Below are 17,694 nucleotides of genomic sequence, written 5' to 3'. Positions count from 1 at the left end.
TTATCTTTTATATCATATAGTAGTTGTTCTTCTAAGATCCATAAATATATTGCAGATAGCGGTGTGCATGACAGCACAGACAGGTGTGATACCGCCCGGCATATTCACAGAGAGCATAGCCTGGGGCTTGGCGTACGAACTACCTGACAATGCAACTGATTACAAAGAGTTGTACACCTCCACGAAGTATTTATTGAAGCGGAGACACAGGAGGGATTTATACGGGAAAATGGAAACCATTATGAATTCGTATGTTTATCTTTATATGTTTTCATAATCACAAACGATATTATCAAATAAATAGAAACTAAACATAAAGTGTCCCCAAACATAGTATATTAGAATAATTTTAGGGACAATGTTAAGGAGGTCACAGAAATATGCTCTTTTTATAATCGCTTCTGTTTCTAAGTTAAATAATAAAACGGTTCTCACTAAATCAGTTTCCTTATTACAACTTCCAGTACAGTTGACTCGCAAAGCTGATATTTTACGAAGATTCGAAAGTTACCAATGCACACATTCTTACATAGGTAATTATAATCTTCTGCAAAAACTGGAGTTTCTCTAATTCTAAGGAAAACATTCGGTGTAAGATTTTCATAAAAACTTGTATTAGGCTTTGTTCTGGAAAGTGTTCGAATAACCATCACCTTGCTAATTTGTTTTAATGGGATGAAGCCCCATCGTACATATACCACAAGCATCTCGTGCTTTGCAGGGATATATCCGCCAAAAACTCAAACATTGATGATTCATATTGTTGCTGAAATTATGTGGTAGTATAAATTCACCTCGAAATCTTTTGCACATGTTATAGCCTAAAAATTTTATTTAAAATGGTATTGGTAATGCTTTGTATAGTGACAGTGGTGGTGAATATTGGAAACTCCACGGTTGTTTCATCTGTAAATATAATTTTCAACAGACAGTCTTAGTTTCACGTTTTATAAAATCCGAAATGGGTAATCGAAAGATGGTATAAAATTTTTTAAATTCTAACCCTAAATGTTTTACTTGACGGTAACCTTAAACAAACCCCCATTTCTCTGACACTGTGTTTACTCAGACGATTGTAATTATGTACGTATACAAGGTGATTCAAAGCATATCCAAAAAAAATTTTTGAATGTACAGGGCACTACAAATACAATTTTGTAAAAAAAGGGCAGTTCGAAAGTGATTTAAAAATCTTCTGCCCGGCACTGGAAACTGGTCCACTGTAAAACCTGACCTTGCGCAAGGCATGAAGCACAAACAGACAAAAAATTTAAAGAATTTCTTTCCCAAGGAAAGAAATAAAATTTTATAACACACATTTTATACCAGCAAATTCAATTGCTTTTGCCGCTATTGTTATTATTAATTAATAAAATTTATTTATGGTTTTAATTAATAAAATAATTTCACGTACCTGATGTTACAACAACTGTTCAAACTTTGGTCCGCCGACGCGACGTGTAAACACATTTAAGCCCGTCTTACCCAGTTTCGAACTAACACAAATGTTGTCTTACTTCACCATAACACACATTTTATATCAGTAAATTCAATTGCTTTTCCCGCTATTATTATTATTAATTAATAAATTTTATTTGTGGTTTTAATTAATAAAATAATTTGACATACCTGATATTACAACATCTGCTCAAAATTTGATCCACCGACGTGTAAACACATTTGGGCTTACCCAGTTTCTAGGAACTAACACAAATGTTGTCTTGCTTCATAAATTAAAACGAATTGCTGTAATCGTAAGCCATTTTTGACACTTTAAAAACTAATGTAAACACTATTCGGAATCACCTGGGGCCACGTGGAAAAAATACATTGCGTACAGCGCATAACGCAAATGAGGCTAGAGACTACAGTAGCCTAGCGATGAAAAATATTTTTCTCGGAAACTATAAGGATTTTGCAATTTTTTTTACAATATTGACTCCACTGTTCATGACGCATTTATTCCCAATTTTTCTGGATAAGTTGTAAATCACCCTATATGCTTGTTGATAGTAGGTGAAATATCAGCTTTCCAAGACTACTGTAGTTGACATGGTAATAAAAAAACTGATGTGATAAATACAGTTTTATCTCGGAAAAAGAAGCGTTTGGGAAAATAAGGTTTCCATTTTCTTCCGGGTTATTAAAGTGAATAATTTTTGTTATTTCTAGGATGGGCTACGATGGAAGATCCTGTATACTGAGGTCGCTTTGTGAAGCTAGTTACAAATTTTTGCCGAGGGAGAACAACCTTTTGCATCATGTTTTGAAAATCATTTTTGGGTAAGTGAACAACGTAAATGTAATCAAATAAAAGATTCAGGTAGATACATAAGTGAAAACAATGAATAAGCTCATTTTGGTTGGTTGTTAGTTGTTTTTTGTACTAAACAGAGATATAGCTAGTTTTTAGTTTATTATTAAGTGGAATTATAACATTCCGCAACAAACAAAAGGTTATAGAAAAAGACAGTAACTGTTAAAAGGAATATTAAATTGGGAAATAGTTTTATTTTGATTAGTTGTTCATATTTTATCAATTTTATCAATTACCCGAAACAACTTGTTTAATATAGTGATAGTTTAATAATTTTAGTCTTGTTAAACAAATCTATTACAGTGTTTCATGCTGTTTTGTATACATTATCAGATGTTTGAAATTTGTTTTGGTAAAATTGCCTTTAAGCGTTTTGTATTAGTTTTATGTATCCACTTTTACTTTAGAAAAAGTGTTTAAATTTGGGCAGGTCTTTTTAAGAAATTCAAAAGTTGTAGCTTTGTACTGGACTCTTGTACCGCATTGGTTACCCATGAATCATATTTTCCAGGATTAGTGAGATAGTAATTTGATTTTTGGCACAAAGCTAACGCATTTTCATGGTGCAAGAATCATCCCGCAATAATAGTTCTGTTCTCTTTTTACTAATTTTTTCACATAACCATTGTAAAATGCGGTTCACTGATTCACCTTGTGGTAAGAATTCTATTAATGTCGAAAAACCAGTGAGCATCACTTTGACATTGGATCGAGGCTAACTTCTTGGGACGTAGAAATCCTTTGCTAATCTAGTGTGATGATTGAACTTTGTTTCAATGTCGTAGCCGTAATCCCAGCTTTCGTTTCCCGATATGATCCTTTGAATGAATGTTTCATTGTCATTGGATTGTTCAAGAAGTTGCCGACAAACGTCCACACGATTTTGTTTCTGTTGTTTGGTCATCAAACGAGCAAATTTTGCTGCAAATCGATGCATGTTCAATTTTTCAGTTAAAATTTCATGGCATGACCCAATTGAGATGCTAACGCCTTCTGCAGTTTCTCCGAAAATCAATCGGTGATTTGCTTGGATTCAGGATTCATCAGATGAGATCGAAGGCTTTCCTGATCGAAGATCTTCTTCAACTCTTAAATTGACTGACGACCACTTTTAAATCGTGAAAACCATTCGTAACATTGCGTACGACCCAGAGCATCATTTCCGTAAAATCGTTTAAAAAGTTCAAATGTTTTCGTGAAAGTTTTACCAAGTTTCACGCTAAATTTTACGTGCATCGTTGTTCCAGAAAATCGCACACTAACATTCAAACATGTTGGACTCAAGTAATAATGTCACGAAAAATTAAATGAGATATCGACAATTCAAGAACATGTGGTTACAGAGGAGGTTATAACCAATGCAATGCTGCCAACCGCATATAATTAAATATATGCATTAGCGCGTAATTCAAAAAGTTCTGATATTTTCTGAACAAACCCCGTATATTATCACGCTATGTTTCTGAGAGTTTTATTTAGGTGATTATTTATAAATCTATTAGGATACATTTTTCTGAGAAATATTTTTTAGATATAAACATAAATAACTATTTTTAATTTTTATCAGTATGTGCCAATCGTTATTTTTTTCTCCATGTAAGCCTAAGAATAGCTGAGAAGAAGATACATTTTAAATCACTTTAAACATTCTAAGACAAAAAAGTAGCTCAAGATTCTTGAAATATTCTTTTTTTACCTTTACTCTTTTAAATTCAACGTCTATTATTTTATAAACTTTGTGCCTCTTACATTTCCGCAGGCGCTTTACGAAAACTTCTGGCCTTTCCCGGCAAATCCTCCTCTTTAATCCTAATTAAATTTTCCATTTCATCCAATCTCAATTCCAGGCCGAAGGGGTCATTGAATCTAAAAAGATCTCTCGGCTGCCGCGGCTGATTTATCCCCATCTGACGTCTAAAAAGCTCACTCCTCGGATTCCGAGCCTGTAAAAATTAGCTTTTTCAAAAGGAAATATCTCCGCAATTTGTTTTGTTGCCAAGGAAACCGTATCGATTTTTCATTTCTCGCTTCTTTCGCCCTAGATGCGCCGGTGTTTATGTTGTTAGTTGAACGGATGGCCCGTTCCTGCAACAGGAAATACAAATAGAAGCGTTAAACGAAACGAAAATTAAAACTGAATGAGAATAATTATTTGTGTAACAAGTGTATAAACTTTCAGTTTATTTCACGAATGGAAATTTTGTTCCACGACTAAAATAGTATATTTCGTTAGGAATCTGGAAATAAGGATTTTTCCGTGTGCGTATGACAAATGCTTGGGGAAGAAATCACGGAAAAATCTATTTCTGAATATGTAGTGAACGATATTTTTTATTATACTTCTTTGAAAACGAAAACATAAAAACAAAATATAACAGAAAAACATACGGAAGAAACTTGGAACATTTTCATATGCATAACAGTTATAGGAATTTATTTTTAATTTAATTTATATAGTTATTAATGGTTATGTTTATTGTGCAATTTGTATTATTACACAGGTTTAGTCCTTTCATAGTTTCATTTTTGAAACTGCCGTTATTGAAGCAAACTCTTCGCAAATGTTTTGATTTTCTCGAACGAATGATACAATTATTGTATTTTGCAAGTGAGAAGGGTTAAATAGTTTCGTGAATTTTTCTTTATATGGATTCTTCTATAGGTATATCCTTCTGCTACATTGAAAGAATGCTATCCTCCGTGCCTTTTCAGGATGAGTAAATCAGCGCCACTTTCCACCAACACAGTTGCCGAAGAACGCCTTAGTCCATGCCCGGTGTATTTTCTAGGATCTTCTAGTTTTAGGTATTCTGCAACAATTTTCGGAACACCACTGATGTTCCACCACTGTTCATTTTTGGGTCGTAGAGCTGCATATTTACGATAAAGTGTGCAGGGCTCAAATGTACATCCTTCATTGGTAATAATGAAACTTATTGATGTATGGGATTTTGCATCTCGTAAAAACACGACAAAAAAGCGCTCATTATCTACCACATCGTCTAAATTTAAACGTATTAAATAATCTCTTCGACATGCACCAGAGATCCCATACACTAAAATTGCTTTTGGTAGTAGATATTGTTCATTTGGAACTTCACACAAAAATTTGGTTATTTGTTCTGCTGTTAAAACTTTGGACTTTTTTGGTATATATCCTATAGTATTCAAGAAAGCAATAGTTTTTGGATATTTGTTGATGTTAGCATTTTCTTTTATGGCCAAACAACTCTAGCAATGAGTTCCATAGGGTGGAAGATTTCATAGACTTAACTTTTTCGACAAAGTAAACTAAAACAATATCGTCACTTACAGTTTTGATTTTGTTCAGATTTCACCATTCAGTAAAAAGTTTATATTCGTGTTCATATCTTGACCTGGATTTTAGTGGTAATAAATTTGCGTTCGCTTGTTCCACTTGCTGTATGATGTTATCGGGAATTTCGGGATTTTCTTCTGAGTACATTTTATCGGCATAAATTTAATTGACAGAACATAAACAATGCTGACAATACACCTTTTTAGTAGTGACGTCACATACGCCAAATAATAGGCAACGCCCATAGTGCACATTGTCATGAAGAATTTCCCAATATTTTTACTACATCGATTTTCGACCTTATATACTTTGGACATGTGCCAAAAAATGTCTTCTTTATCATGACCTTAAATATCGCGATATGCTGGCAATATTAAAAATATTTAAGAAGTTTCAAACCCTAAGTGACAAACTAAAAGAGTTATAGAATTTATTTATTTAAATTTATAGAACAATATTGACTTTTATAGTAATTAATAAATTAAAATTATATTAATGTTACTGAGCATGCCCATTAAATATAATTTCATGTAAGCGAAGTAGCCTTGCAACAGGATATCATTCAAGAAAAGTTTGTTATTGGTTAAGATTTAAGAATACGTCTCTAATAAACCACTTGAAGAAAAAAAAACACTCGATAAACACGCTGACACAGCACAACTCCAAGAAAAGCAATAGTTTTTTGTAGCTATTTTACAAAACATGTGTTGGTTGTTCTTAAATACTTCTAAATTCATGTAAAAATAAATGAATTTGAAGTTGTTCATTTTTATCAGATTCGGTCTGTACAATTTCAACTATGACAATTTGTTGCGGGTTGCCTAAATATGTGACGTCACACTAAAAGAGTCTATTATACATTGGTGTTTGGCATGTATGACGCGTTTCCATGGTTATTCTCAAATCATTTCAAAAGTGATTTGTTTTAAAGTAGTATGTCAGATAAGGCGAACAAAACGTTACAGAAATGTATTCACATTTACGTATTAAAATACAAAATAGGTACATGTTAAATATTAGATAGAATACCTATGGACTTTCTTAAATTTAGTTTGCTTTGCTGTATACAGGGTGGCCAAATGAAAACGAAACAGAGTCATTTTCAGGAACTGCGTCAAGATTGTAGAAAAACGCTTAGACCCGTCGATTTTGGATTAAAGGTGGACATTCTTTGCTGGTATTTTTGACTCCGCCACTTTCACCACCAAGCAAGGGTAAGCATCACCCCAAAATATTTAAATGGCATTGGGGGTTGAGTAATATTTCTTCTAGTTGAAACTTATGTACAAACAATTAGTAACGGTAAAAATGTCAATCATTCGAGTTAAGTACGCCAATGGTATAAATTTAGTATTTCTTGCGTTACATTGGTTTTTGGCGATTTGTTATCACTTTCGTAAAAAAAAAACACTATTGTAAAAAACAGAAATGAATGCAATACACACACAATGAACGTAAAATTAGTGGATTCCAAATTATTTTCTATATTTGGAAGCGTTGGTTGGTAGTTTGATTCATTGTGTTTTTGAAAATTAAACACTATGGTTTATTCCATTGCGGAAAGGGTAGATATCATTCGCTTTACTTTATGAATAATAAATGTGCGAATAGAAGAGCTCAGCTATTTAATGAACAACATCAAGATTGACATGTCAGTAGGAAGTATGTTCTAGAGTTAGTAAAAATATTTCAAGCAATAGGGAACGTAGCCAATAAAAAACGAGAAATTGAAAAACTTATAGTTAATGAAGCTAGTGAAGTTGCAGATTTGGGACAAGTTCATCTTGATCCAACATTAAGTACGAGGCAGCTGGTATCTGTTCTGGGATCAATCGAACTAGCATACAAACCATTTTGAAGAAGAATAAATTTCATCCATACAAAATACATTTAGTCCGGGAACTTCATGAGGATGATTATGACCGCCGTTTGCAATTTTGCGAAATAATGAGTGGGCGAGCAGGGAACGATCCACAGTTCCTTTTTAACATCTGTTTTTCTGATGAATGCAGTTTTTTCTTGAACGGGACGGTAAATCATCACAATTGCCGCTATTGGACCGATTCAAAGAGTTTTTCACGAGGTGCATACACAGCAACCGGAAAAATTAGACGTATGGGCTGGAATTTTCAGTGACCGGCTGTTGGGTCCTTTTTTGTACCTGGTAATTTGTACTGACCAAATGTATTTGCAATTACTGAAAGACGCTATTGACCCTGCCTTGACTGATATTATTGAAAATGTTCCAGAGTATGATGAAGATCATTTGATTTTACAACAGGACGGTGCTCCTCCGCATTATGCGTTAATTGTCCGTTAATATTTGGACCAACGTTTTCTACGGAATTGGATTGGAAGAAGAAGCAGCATTGAGTGGCCTCCACGTTCACCGGATTTATCGCCCCTTGATTTCTTTTTGTGGGGATATACAGCGTCGCTGGAAGATTTGCGTCAAAGAATCGTCGAATGCCGTCGAATCACTCCTGAAATGCTTCGGAATGTGCGTGAACGTTTCGAACAAAATCTTTATTCTTGTATGGAAGCGGGCGGTCATCAGTTTGAACATTTAATCAAGTAAGTAATAAGTAAGCAACTAAACATAATTTAAATTTTAAAATGTAATTTTTTTTTCGTATTTGGCGGAATCATAAAATTTAAAGTCTTTTATAAAGAGAATTGTAAGAGCTTTCAAAGGAAATATTACTCAACCCCCAATGCCATTTAAATATTTTGGGGTGATGCTTACCCTTGCTTGGGGGTGAAAGTGGCGGAGTCAAAAATACCAGCAAATAATGACCCCCTTTAATCTAAAATCGACGAGTCTGAGCGTTTTTCTACAATCTTGACGTAGTTCCTGAAAATGGCTCCGTTTCGTTTTCATTTGGCCACCATGTAGGTATATCTATTTTAAAGCCATTTGGTATTTTTATTCAGAGCACCGAAAGAATCGGAGATCGGGAAATCTTTATGCGCTAGCCCGGAAAAGCCTTCTTACATTATTATTAATACAGATGAAAATAAGGTGTTTTCAAAGGATAAAGAAGAAGAAGAATAAAAAAAATAATTCGTACACGGGTTGCACACAGTAGATTATTTTTAATGTTGTGTAATATGTTAATAAGCCACTAAGTTTTATGATATACCCACACTTAATACGGATTTTTCCATAAAAATTGGACCAAATAAATTTCTTAATATTTTTAAACTATTTTTGATCATTCGTTTTGCCTCATTCATCCGGGAATTACCTACCATCAATTTTTCAAAAAACCCTGTATGCTATTTAATTTTTTAATTTCCTGTTGGTTTGAAGGCATCGAGTGCCAAATATATTTGAAGCTAAACAAGATGTGGTTTTCAGCATTCATTCATACGTAAAAAAACGTGCCAATAATTTAATAACAGTATACAATCATAAATGTTCAAAATGATTGCCATTTTTTCTTAAATTTCGTATCAACACTGAAAAATTCCAAGTACTTTGGTGGGGGGAGCAAACACATATCTACTCCGATCTGAATTCTCGAGTTCAAAACTGCGACGCTTGGAAAAATTTTACTTATCTCAGCTTCTAATGGACCAATTTCGATGTTTTTTTTTAAATCGATGTCTCGCAACTTAAAAAATTCAATTATCATATTTTCAACTACCTTTTATTATTAATTATTGGACTTTTGACATGCCGATAAACAATTACTTTAAAAATGATTAATTTATTATGTTTATTTATTTACTATGTTAATATTCACGACCAAAATTTTTGCATGTTGCACCAGGTAATACTAGTAAGTTTGTTTAAATATTATAAAATGTTTAAACAATAATTATTTAAATAAATAACTGAAAATTGGTATTAATTTTTAGTCGTACGATAAATTTCTAAAAATATTTCAAAAAAAATAAATTGTGAATAATTATAATTTAAATTTTTTCGTTTACTTTCAAAATATTTATCTAACATTTATTTTTTATTTATATAACAAATTATAAGAATCTTTTGGATACTTGAATAAACAGTATACACTTTTCATGATTTTTCAAATTTTAAACTATTTATTTCAATTTTTATTTATATTTAATCTAATCTAATTCTTTTATTAGTTGGTGATTTTTCACTAACATGCCTCATCTGTATTATCACAATCTATTTCGTCGTCGATATCCGCGTCCTGCAACTGCAAAATATCATTTTCTAACGACTCTGATTGCCGAGTTCACTTACACTTTCTTCTGACATGTCTTCTTCAAAATCGATTTCGAACTCGTCTACTTCCACTGTTTTGTAAGCATTTTTACACATTTGCCCTTGGCAATGAATGCAATACTCAAAGCATTTTTGAACTAGAGAATTCAGATCGGAGTAGCTGTGTGTTTGCTCCCTCCACCACTGATACCTCATTGATTTTACGCGGTCTTAAATATATTTGAGTGACATTTTAAATGGGACGCCCGTGATTGCAAATTTAGAAAATTTATATCTGGAAAGTACTCGGAATGGCAAACTTAATTCAGAAAACAGCCCTTATACTCTTATAGTTTTGCTGTAAATAAGGGTTAACCTTAACGGGCTATAACTCCGAAAATAGTGGGCGGATCATCAGGTTTTTTTTAAATACTCGTCTTTAAAATAAAAAAAAATTGAAAAACATTAAATTATTACAATTGTTTATAAGCGTGAAAATTGCGAAAATGTTTAAACAATCACCACGGCTGACCTAATAGTCCGATTTGAATTTTTCAAAAACCATTTTAAAGCTTGAGAGCTCTTCTTTTTGTGGTGAAATTTTCAAGTATTCAAAGGCTTTAGATTTTTAGAAATTTGATTTTGAAAATTTTTTAATTTAAAAAANGCTTTCGTTGATAAGGACCATATTTTGCTCCCTTGTAATTGAAACAATGTTTTCATTTCTGAAATGCCTAGAACTCGGAGAAAAAGAGTAGAATCCGCCAGACACGAAAAATAAAATACCTAAAGCCGCGACCAAGTTCAGGGAAGGTTATTTTCGTTTGTTTAGGAAAAGAAAATATTACACAAGTGGTGCCGAGTGAATATACAAAACTGTCTTTGGAGGTCTAATTTATATCAGCAGTTCTTAAAAGGTTTTAAATATTTACAAACACAAATTTATGGTTAGATATGGTAGGTTTATGGTAGATTTATTTCAATAAATTCTAGAATAAAATAGTGTACTTATTATTCATATGTTCTAATTAATCGTATGTTAAAAGCACCTAAATGAATGAAATGAATTTTTTTGCTATTTTTTTATACTTTTTTGCAATAACAATTAAGCCCACGTTTTTTTTATTTGCATAGAAAAATTATCATTTCTGATGTTATTTAGAAGCCGTTAAAACAAAAATCTCCGATCATATGCGTTTTACACAAGTATACCCTTTTTAAAACAGATACCGCCTGGACTATAAACATGAATGAACATCCAAGATACAAAGGAAAAGTAATGACTGAAGAGCAATATAAAATGTGTATGAAACAGAATGTGGATTGATGAGAAAAAAGTAAAATGTCCAAACCGAGAATCCATACGATACGATATAAATTATTACTACATATGTTTTCGACTGCAATAATTTTATAGTCTATAATCGAGCTATTCAAATATAGCACGTCAGTCGAAGCGTTAAATACAGCGAACAGTGTTGCCATATTTACTTTCATTGGAGCAGATGTTTGTTCAAATTTGTCAAAACGGTATATATTCATTCCATTATCCCAATAATTACATTGTAAGTACATATTTTTATTGTTTTAAAATGTTTAGTAATATTTAATTCTTTAATTACAATTTTATTTTTCCGATCCTAACCATTTTTAAGAGCAATATTCACGTTTGATAAAAGTTTTTTCCCAACTCGCATAAGAGCCTGTGTAAAAGAGCATAATTTTTAATATCATTTTTCAAAAAAACTATATTGGCAATAGATCTGACATTTTTACACGAGGCAGTTATATTTATTAACAGATTTAAATGATTTTGAAAACTTTCTTACCATTTTTTTTTGGTATCGAACCTCACTGTTCAACCCCTTAAATAAAGACGTACTGTTATGAAACACCCTGTATATTTATAGTAGAAAGTAGCATGTATTGCGAAAATATTTATTTTACTAAAATGTTGGATTTTTATGTAAAAGTTCTTTACACCTGTAGCTTTTACGTCTTAATGTTTTAAATTAATTAGCTTTAGTTCTGTTACATTATGCAAACATGTTCGTTTTGGTACAATCTTGGTTGCGAATAATTGAGTTACACGTTTATTTACTTACCATTCTTTGTTGCTTTCATATTTAAAATAAAACTCATGGATCACAGTTGTAGGAATGTTCTTATGATTTCAAAACTGTGCTTAGAAAAGCAACTGAACAACAAACCAAACTATTTTTGTGACAGAACATCCTGTATGTTTTTACATCTTTCACAAGAAAAATAAAGACGAACGTGTCTTTTGTTACTGCTTGAATTGTCGGACTTATAACACAGTTTTTACCTGCGTATCGACGTACATGTCGTAAGTATTTATTTCTCTAGGTACCTTACAACAAAGACTGATAATACTTATTTTAATAAAATACCGGTTTTCGAGCATAATAGAAAAAATAATAATGTTAAATATTTATTTTAGAAATGTTATAAAAAGTCTTTACATACAATTTTGTTCCATTTTATAACTACCATTTTTGTAGTTTCAGAAATTCGTGTTCAGTTCAATATAAGGGGGTTGACTCACCTCAATACAAAATATTTATTGTATTGTTGTCCAGATATTTAACATGTAATTATACAAACTGATTAATTTACAACGTTACATAGTTTTTATCATTAACATTTATTAGTATGTGAAGATAGACAACACAGCTTTCTTTGACGTGTTATTTGTAATAATTATTAAGCCGACTTTATATTATGATGCTGTTACTTGCCAAATATTTGTCAAACGTAAACAAATGCTGTATCATGTTGTCGGTACATATCCAATATTCGAAAGAATATGTTTACTTGTTCAATATTCGCTAACACATGTTGCTATGACTTCATCAGGTTCATTATCACAGACTGAAATTTATAATGCTTCTATTTTCGTAAAAAAATACTAAGTATATACAAGCATAGAATATCGTATACCTACAGCGTATCCCACTAGTGCGGGAAAGTCCAATATCTATGTTAAAATGAGGAATATATGGATTTTTCATTTTACTGTGTTGCCACATTTCTCGGAATGTACAAATTAAAAATATATTCAACTATACAAGGTGTTCCACTTTTCCTGGCCAGACACCAACTTTGGTTTTTTAAATGGAAACACACATTTTTTATATTTTTTTCGGATTCTACATCAAAAATAAAGGGTACTTTGTGTAGAATAGTTCTATTCTAATATTCACGGTTTTTGAGATATCTCGCTTGAAAGGTTTTTCTAGTCGATATTGGCTGCTTACATTTCTGATACTGACAGGTTATACTAATATATACTAAGCCCATTTTTTATCAGATGTTTAGTAAGGATGACTCTTCCGAATCATGCTCCAAAAACTGGCCTGCGTTATTCAGGGTGACCAAAATATCATGTCAAAATTGCCAATTGAAAAATTGAAAAATCTCGAATTTTTTAAATGCGACACCCTGTATATTTGCATACCATGAGATGCAGAATTAAATTCTCCACAACTTTGTTAAACCTGCTCCTATTCCAAAATTCATTAGTTTTTCTTGAAATCTCATTTCTATGAAAAAATGCGAAGTTTACATATAGCTTATATGTAAAATAACGTAGTAGGCTCATGTCAAAGGATAATCTGGAAAATTTTCGATTCCCATAAGGTTTAATAGAAAAGAGACAGTAATAAGTGTAATGAATTACTCTAAAGAAGAATTAGTAAATAAATAATAGAATAATTAGTAAAACTCATGGTAACTGTTTATTGACAAGTATTTACCAAACTAATAATCCAGATTTACAAAGATATCCTCGTACAAAATGTTTTGTAAAACTGAAGGAGAGGTTTGAAAGTACAACAAATGCAAATTATGAGAAGACAACAAGAACACACGCATGCAGTATCCTAAACAGTAAATTAACATCGTGCATTTCTAACAAAAGTAATAACGACCTAGTTAAATTAGTAATTAACAGGTAACCGCTCAAAATGTCTGCCATTTTTCTCTAGACATTGAGCAATTCTACGACGAAAATTGCTTGACACATTTCGCAGCATTTCCGGAGTTACGGTCAAAAAAGCATTTCTTATTTTTGCCCATAAATCTTCTACATCTGTCGGAGGAGTTTCATACACCCTGTCTTTTATATAGATCCATAAAAAGAAAATCAAGACAAGACGGGTCTGGGGATCGGGGAGGCCATGGAATTGGACCGCTATCCACTTATCTGGATACAAATCATTTAAGTATTCTCTAACCTGAAACAGTTTTTCTATGAATTTACATAACTTACATAATGAGAAAACTTACGGCCAGTGTGGAATGTGCAGGAGCACCATCATGTTGGAACCACTGACTGTTTCAGTCGTCCGGAGGAATATGTCCCTGCAATTGGAGCAAGTCGTTTTGTAAAAATTGCAAATACTCATTACCACTTAAGTTTCCTTCAAGAAAATGTGGTCCAATGACATATTCTCCGCATATTCCCGCCCAAACGTTGACTTTAAAGCGGTGTTGATGATAGTCTTGTCTTATTAATCTGGGATTATGATCGGCGTAATGGTGATAATTATGTCAATTCTCTCGACTAGTATTGGCAAAGGAAGACTCGTCAGTAAATAACACCTTTGAAAAAAAAGTTTCATCTTGTTGTAGCTTTATAGTTGCCCACTGACAAAACTGTACTCGCTTCTGAAAATCTTGCTGTGTTAAGAATTGGTTATGCTCAGAATGATAAGGGTGGAAGTGGTTTTTCTTTAACGTTCTATTAACTACAGTTTTGGAAATACTAACTTCATCACTAATTTCTCTGGCACTTGTAGATGGATTTTGGACTGCACATCCCAAAATGTCAATTTGACTATCCTTATTAATGCATGCGTGTGTTCTTGTTGTCTTCTCATAATTTGCATTTGCCGTTCTTTCAAAGCTCTTCTTCAGTTTTACAAAACACTTTGTACGAGGATATCTTTGTAAATCTGGATTATTAGCTTGGTAAATACGACTTGCCAATAAACAGTTACCATGAGCTTCTCCTAGGGCGTACACCATATTTACTAATTCTTATGTGAATCGAAAATTTTACAGATTATCCTTTGACAGGAGCCTACTACGTTTTTTTTACATATAAGCTATTTGTAAATTTCGCATTTTTTCATAGAAATGAGATTTCATGAAAAACTAATGAATTTTGATATAGGAGCAGGTATAGCAAAGCTGTAGAGAATTTAATTCTACATCTCGTGGTATGAAAATATACAGGGTGTTACATTTAAAAAATTCGAGGTTTTTCAATTTTTCAATTGGCAATTTTGACATGACATTTTTGGTCACCCTGTATAACGCAGGCCAGTTTTTGGAGCATAATTCGGAAGAGTCATCCTTACTAAACATCTGATAAGAAAATGGGCTTAGTATATATTAGTATAACCTGTCAGTATCAGAAAATGTAAGCAGCCAATATCGACTAGAAAAACCTTTCAAGCGAGATATCTCAAAAACTGTGAATATTTGGATAGAACTATTCTACACAAAGTACCCTTTATTTTTTANTATGCATCGCTGCCGTAAGTGGATTATCGAAAAAAAATTTTTCCCACATAACAAGATGCCCTGGATCAAATAAAAATCGACGGGTCTCACCGTTTTTCGAAAAAAAAATTGTTTAACGAAAATATGAATTTTATGCAGAACTTTTTTACCACGCTGCGCTGTATATATTTTCTGTCATATCTACATATTGCGCTGAACGATATTCACTTAATTAGAATTAGAAGAAAAAATACACCACTGGCGGTTTTTTGTAGAAATAATGTTAAATTCAGGTACTGTTACGTTGAATGAATGAAAAGTGTTAATTTACTTATTTGGGGACCATAAAACGCAAATTTAGTCCACATAGTCATATATTTTTTAAAATGCTTCTACAAAAATTTATTCTTTTGTCTACATTATCAGTTAAGCTTTACGATAATCTATAAGTAGCCTGATTAGAAGATGTCAAAAGTATATTGATGCGGAAGGATTTCGTTTTGAACAATATTTGTTGTAAGACTTGTTATTTCATTACTTACTCGACCTATTTGCTAATGATATTTTATTATTTAGTTTGATATTTTATCCAGATATAAAATTATTTCTACAAAAAAAAACGCCAGTGGCGTATTCTCTCTTGGGAAAAGTTAGTGGATGCTTTAGTAGTACGTCACTGGTTAAAATCAGAAGGTTTTTATCAAATAAACGAATTAATTTATTGGGAAAATTCAATAAAACGTAAAAACAAACCCAAATATCCCAACTATTAAAAAACACCAAGAAACATTTTTCATTCATTTAACGTAACAGTACTTGAATGTAACATTATTTTTACAAAAAAAAACTTCAGTGGCTTATTTTTTTTCTTGACAAAATGGGGCGGCACCTCCAGTAGCACGCCACTGGGTAAAGCCACAAGGTTAATATTACATTCAATGAAAGGTCTAATTATGTGAAAACACTGTAGTAAATTTCATTCAGTTCCGTCAGTGCATTATGAAGATATGGCACAAAAAATTTATTTTATTGTAAACTTTAACACCCTGTATTTCGAATATCAAGTCGCGCAGGAAAAAAGTTTATAGAACAAACTCTACTTATTTTCTGATAATGAATCTAATCCTGCAGCTTCTGTATTTAAAGTGAAATCACCCTGTATATTATGTTTTTATAAATTAGTANATATATATATACTGTAAACTTTAACACCCTGTATTTCGAATATCAAGTCGCGCAGGAAAAAAGTTTATAGAACAAACTCTACTTATTTTCTGATAATGAATCTAATCCTGCAGCTTCTGTATTTAAAGTGAAATCACCCTGTATATTATGTTTTTATAAATTAGTAATGATAACACCACTTGTTACATTTTATTTCCTTGAAACTGAAATAATTTTTTTCGTAGGTTTCCCGAGCAACGTGTGCTTCCCTCAGAACCAGATGAACATCACACCTACCACTGGGCCCATGAAAGAGGCAAGGAAACTGACAACTGTTTAGAAATGTTCCCGCAATGTCCATTTTCTTTGATAGATATGGCCCTTGGCCACTATTCGCAATTTGCAAATTGAAAAATTCGACATCAAACTTACAACCGTGAATTTCCTGAAGTTTATTTTATTACCCGTGAAGGGAAGAATACTCACCCTCGTTTGTAGTATGATAATAATTATTATAAAAATGTTACAGTCTCAGATCCCTTCAATAATTATTTTGACTTTGATATTTTCTGTATAGTCTATTTAAATTTCGTTATACAAACAAACGTTTATAAATTCTTCACTCAATAAATTGAGCTGAAGACAATAAAATGTTTTCGACCTGAATTGCTAATAGCCTTATTATAAAAACTTTAATATTTTTTTTACCCCAATAAATTAACCAAGAAATTAGACACAATAGAACTGGTTCCGGTTTATTGTAATTTCCCGCGTAAAGATATATTTTGTGTATTTTTTATTGATATAAGTAGAAACGATATAGGTATTGTTTTAAGATTTTAATTACGTACCTAATGTGGTATACGTATCAACATATTATATACTTAAAGATATTTTTACATTGTTTTACAAATTTGTTATTTAAAATTTTGTATTTAATTATTTAAATGCATGAAATGAATATCATAGTTGTTGGCTGTCAACAGAAGTTTTTTGACGTTTTGATGATTCTGTAGATATTTATTATTTTCATATCCATAATATTATTGTGTGTTTAGTTAATATCGCCTAATGTATAATTTGCTGTTGCGAGACAGGAATTGAGAGACGACGAGTACAGACGAATACTCCTCCTCGAATTGTTACTACGGTTATTTTCAAGAAGTTGTGTATTGTATTGCT

At 32.1% G+C, this 17,694-nt stretch overlaps 1 protein-coding gene across 1 annotated transcript; it reads left to right on the top strand.

Moving 5' to 3' along the window:
• Window positions 1-55: 55 nt before the first annotated feature.
• On the top strand, window positions 56-17,046 carry LOC108913357 (the record flags this gene model as incomplete). The annotated part of the gene is made up of 3 exons (XM_018718906.1): window positions 56-249; window positions 2,173-2,283; window positions 16,758-17,046. Coding segments are annotated over 3 exons (471 nt in total), but the record flags the coding sequence as incomplete, so codon positions are not given.
• Between the last annotated feature and the right edge of the window lie 648 nt (window positions 17,047-17,694).

The sequence above is a fragment of the Anoplophora glabripennis genome, unplaced genomic scaffold (genome assembly GCF_000390285.2).
Source record: "Anoplophora glabripennis isolate ALB-LARVAE unplaced genomic scaffold, Agla_2.0 scaffold843, whole genome shotgun sequence".
In the NCBI taxonomy this organism is placed as follows: Eukaryota; Metazoa; Arthropoda; class Insecta; order Coleoptera; family Cerambycidae; genus Anoplophora; species Anoplophora glabripennis.
Note: the sequence above shows the minus strand (reverse complement) of the source record. Positions and strands in the feature narration are given on the sequence as shown.